The sequence below is a fragment of the Gavialis gangeticus genome, unplaced genomic scaffold (assembly GCF_001723915.1).
Source record: "Gavialis gangeticus isolate Ggan-Ray unplaced genomic scaffold, GavGan_comp1, whole genome shotgun sequence".
In the NCBI taxonomy this organism is placed as follows: domain Eukaryota; kingdom Metazoa; phylum Chordata; order Crocodylia; family Gavialidae; genus Gavialis; species Gavialis gangeticus.
The window spans coordinates 15,947,612-15,951,412 of record NW_017729000.1 but is presented as its reverse complement, the minus strand read 5'-3'; the positions used below and the strand labels follow the sequence as shown (position 1 = coordinate 15,951,412).

Genomic DNA, 3,801 nt, shown 5'->3' with positions numbered 1-3,801 from the left:
CCATAGGGCAGGGGCCACCCTGTGAGCCCACACTATGATCCAGGCCTCGCCCGCCCATCCTGCTCCTGAATACCATTCCCTGCCTGCCCATGGCCCCATACCACACAGGGAGTTTTGGGGAGTTGTTGCAGTGGGGCGAGGGATGCTGACTTAGCCCGCAGCAACTGATCAAAACTCCCTGCATGGTCCTCAGGCCCAAATAGTTGCCCACCCCTGTAGTAGATGCACTTCTGGGGCTAGGAAGGGATCTTTCCCTCACTTCAGGTTTCTCAGAAACCTCCTGAGAGTCCCAGTGACCCAGTGGACAGGCTGGAGGTAAAATTATTGTTGCTGTGACTTTGTAAGTAGTCTGTGCAGGAGACCATTGGAGATCTGGGTTGCTTAATAAAGCAGGTTTGGAAGTGGATTGTTACCTGGAGGAATTCCCTGTAGAAGAAGGGGAATGCTAGTGGTCTCTCCACACCTGGTACATGAAGAAGAACAAGTCCTTCCCTATCTTCTTAACCTTTTGTATCTTAAGGGAAGGCAGTGGGGTCCCAACAATAGTACTGGGACCAGATTAATGGTATGGGGCTTAAGAGTAGTCCAGTTGGAACAGATTACAAAGAAAGAATGACTTACACCTGACAAGTTCTTGTCAGGTAGGATAGTTCCCAGATGTATTACTTAATAAAGTTGCAGCCTTGTTAAACTGTATTCCTAATCTCCTGGCTGTCTTCCTGTTGACAGTATGATGGCAAAGGGTTGAGGTAATGACTTTGCAGATGTCAGGACACATGTCATAAGAAAGAGATTTCAGAAAGCCTTCATATTTGGGGTTGGGCCAGGAAATGAGAGATCAGCAGGAACCCCAAAAATTCAGCTGCAAATTTAACAGGACCTACCTTTAGAGTCTCCCTCTGTCTCGAAGCCCCAACCAGCCACAAGCAAAGCGACCACTTCCCACCAGACTCAAGAGCTTATTAAATGGAAACCTACTAAATGGCCCCTAGGATTGTGCTGTGGAGTTGTTTAGGTTCTGTTTAATTTAAATTAATAACAGCCGTCACAATGAATGCAACTTCTTTTATTTCTTGTAGTCTCCACATTCTTGAGAAAGATGGATCCAATCTCAGAGACAGCAATGAAGGGAATAAAGATGATGGAGCTGGAAATACATGTTGTTTGGATGTCAGGGTGGTAACTCCTGAAATGCCTAGTCCAGTTCCCAGAAAAGGAGGTGATGAAGATACTCAGGTGGAAGAAGAATGCAAAGAAAAATCTGTGGTGGGCAGTGCTTTATTGAAGACTCCTAGGTCACAACTAGGGGCTAATGATATTGCACTTCCACAGGACAATGTAACATGCTGTCACACAGCATCATTAGCTCAGTCCAATTCAGGAGAAAAAGATGAATCTAATAGTTCATCCCTAAATAACAAAGCACAGCATGGCAGCCATGATCATGTTTTTCCAGAAAAGCAGACAAACTTACCTGAAAAGAAACTGAAATCCTGTGAAGACCAGAGGTATGAAGAACTTGCTATGGAGATCATTGCCGAGGACAAGTCTCTGGTTGATGTCCTTATGCCTCATCCTGTTAGAAAAACTGCTCTAGATCTGATGGAGGGACTCTTCCCTGTTAACATTTCAATGTTAGACAGATCGTACAGAAATAAGGGAGCTAAGACGAGAGAAAAGATGCAGTCTGTCCAGGAATATGAGTAAGTACAAAGAAACGGATATATTGTTCCTTAAACTATCCTGGTATATGTCTCTCCTGCATGCCAGGGAGCTGAGAACTCCTGAGGGGTTGGTAATGCTTTTTAAAAATTGCCTACAAATGTTGGGACCCTTTTTTGGTTTGCACACTAAGGGGCTTTGGAAGGTGACGTAGCGTCCTTTGTGCATAAGAAAGAGCAGTAGGATACTGAATGAAGAGGCTGAGTTGTATGTAGGCAACCATTGGGACTGGAATAGCCACAATGGTGCCCTGGATGTGTCAAAAGCAATCAGCTGAACTGGACGTGCTCTCACAAAAGTAATTTCAAAGTAAATTCCATGCAAATCTTATACTCCAGATAGTTTTAGGGATTAGAAACATCCCTGGTTTTTTTTTTTTTGGTTGGTTTATTGGGGGTGGGGTGGGAGGGAAGAGGGTGGGGTGGGAGAGAAGACTCTGGAAAGGAATGTGACTAGGAAGCACATAATTTGCATTGCATCCATCTGTCCCAATGTTTATTTTCTGCTTCAATAGCAGAAAAAACAGTGAATGTCCAATGGAGCCAGCTCCTGAAACAGAACACAGTCCAGATCAGAGGACAGAAGATCCCATGTCAAACATGAACCAAGTCCTGATTAAGAGCAGAGATGGCTCAAATGACCTAGGTGACATCACTTCCAAGAAAGTAGGTGGATGAACCTAGAAAAGACTTGTATGGTTACTTTACAGTATATGTCAGCATTAGAGGAAGGCAGGTTGATTGATGTATTTTTATCGCTATGTAATTGTTTCACAAAGTGCCTTGGCAACACTTAAGCCAAACTCATCCTTTGTATAACTCCATTAATGTCACGATAAATCTTGGTCCATTGATTGTAAACGGTGTTGGCTAAATTCTGACCTCTTTTGCTCAAGAGGCACCTTCCTAACTGGTCTCCTTGCCAGACCAGAGCGGATTGTTCCGTCTGAAGTAAGTTGGCAGAAGCAGCTGCATTTTCCTTGCAAAACCAACTTTGTGCAGTATCTGACTCGTAATTTTACAGTATTGGATTTGAGCCCTTAATTGATGACATTTGGTAACCTAAGTGCAAAATGATCTTTACATTTAGAGAATGTAAAGCAGTGGCCTATTAGTTTTTAAAAGCACAGAGAATAAAGATGGTGCTGGAGTCTGTCATTCCTAAAGCTGCAATGCTCTGCTTCTGTAAAGTCTACACCCTGTTCTTCAAAAGAGCTAAACTTGTTAGCTGTAGAAAACTAGCCAAATTCCACCCCAGGTAATTAGTCGGCCTTCCTAAAATTATTCCTGTTGAGGGTGTTCTGGTATGACCTGACATACTAACAGCTCATTCCATGCCAGAGCTGGCTGCATTTCACTGAGAGGTGACACAGTCTTTCTCCCATTCTCATGTCTCTGCCTTCTTCTATAATGACCTTTAGGAGTCTGATTGCCATCTCAAATGTCTTCAGCAGCCTGCCAAGTCTGCCTCATTCAAATCCTTCCTAAGAACTCACTTCTGCTATGTGGATTACAAGAAATGATTAATCAGTTTTTAAACGTTTGTAATAAAACCATCATATTGTACCCAGGCCTTAAAGCAGGGGTGGGTAATTATTTCAGCTGGAGGACTGGTTAATGAGTTTCAGTTAGCTGTTGAGGGCCGCAAGGGTAGCCCCACCCCTTGACAGGTGCCCTGCCCTGTAGTTGCCATCTTGGGACTGGAAGTCCTGACCCTACCCACCGACCTTTGCCACCTGAAGTCCCCTCCTGCAAATTCTCCTTTGGCGAGGGGGGATCCCAACTTGGAACCAGAAAAAAAAACAACTCATACTAAAAAATCAAACATCTATTATAAGATATTTTAATATATATATTTAGGTCAAAAAATATTTTTGTCCTGATTTGTGTGCGTTTGCATTGTGTATATAGAGGTGATTGCATAATAGCACAAAATACAGTCCTATTCCTGTATATTGTGTTGGGGGAGATAAAGGGGGTGTATTTGGGGAGTGTGTGGTTGGGGACTGGCTGGGTGTGGGTATGGTGGGTGGGGTGTGTGGGTGTGTATGGGGAAGGGTGGGGAGTTTAGGTATGGGTG

The 3,801-nt window shown here is 43.8% G+C and overlaps 1 protein-coding gene across 2 annotated transcripts in view; it reads left to right on the top strand.

The window, feature by feature from the left end:
• SHROOM1 (shroom family member 1) overlaps positions 1–3,801 on the top strand; it is a 56,051-nt gene that overhangs the window by 46,503 nt on the left and 5,747 nt on the right. Inside the window, exons 6-7 of one of the 2 annotated variants that reach the window (XM_019506343.1) lie at positions 1,080–1,703; positions 2,240–2,387. In XM_019506343.1, coding sequence (XP_019361888.1) covers positions 1,080–1,703; positions 2,240–2,387 — 772 coding nt within the window. Of the gene's footprint in view, positions 1–1,079; positions 1,704–2,236; positions 2,388–3,801 lie in introns of both variants that reach the window. The other variant, XM_019506342.1, reaches the window with a different exon arrangement.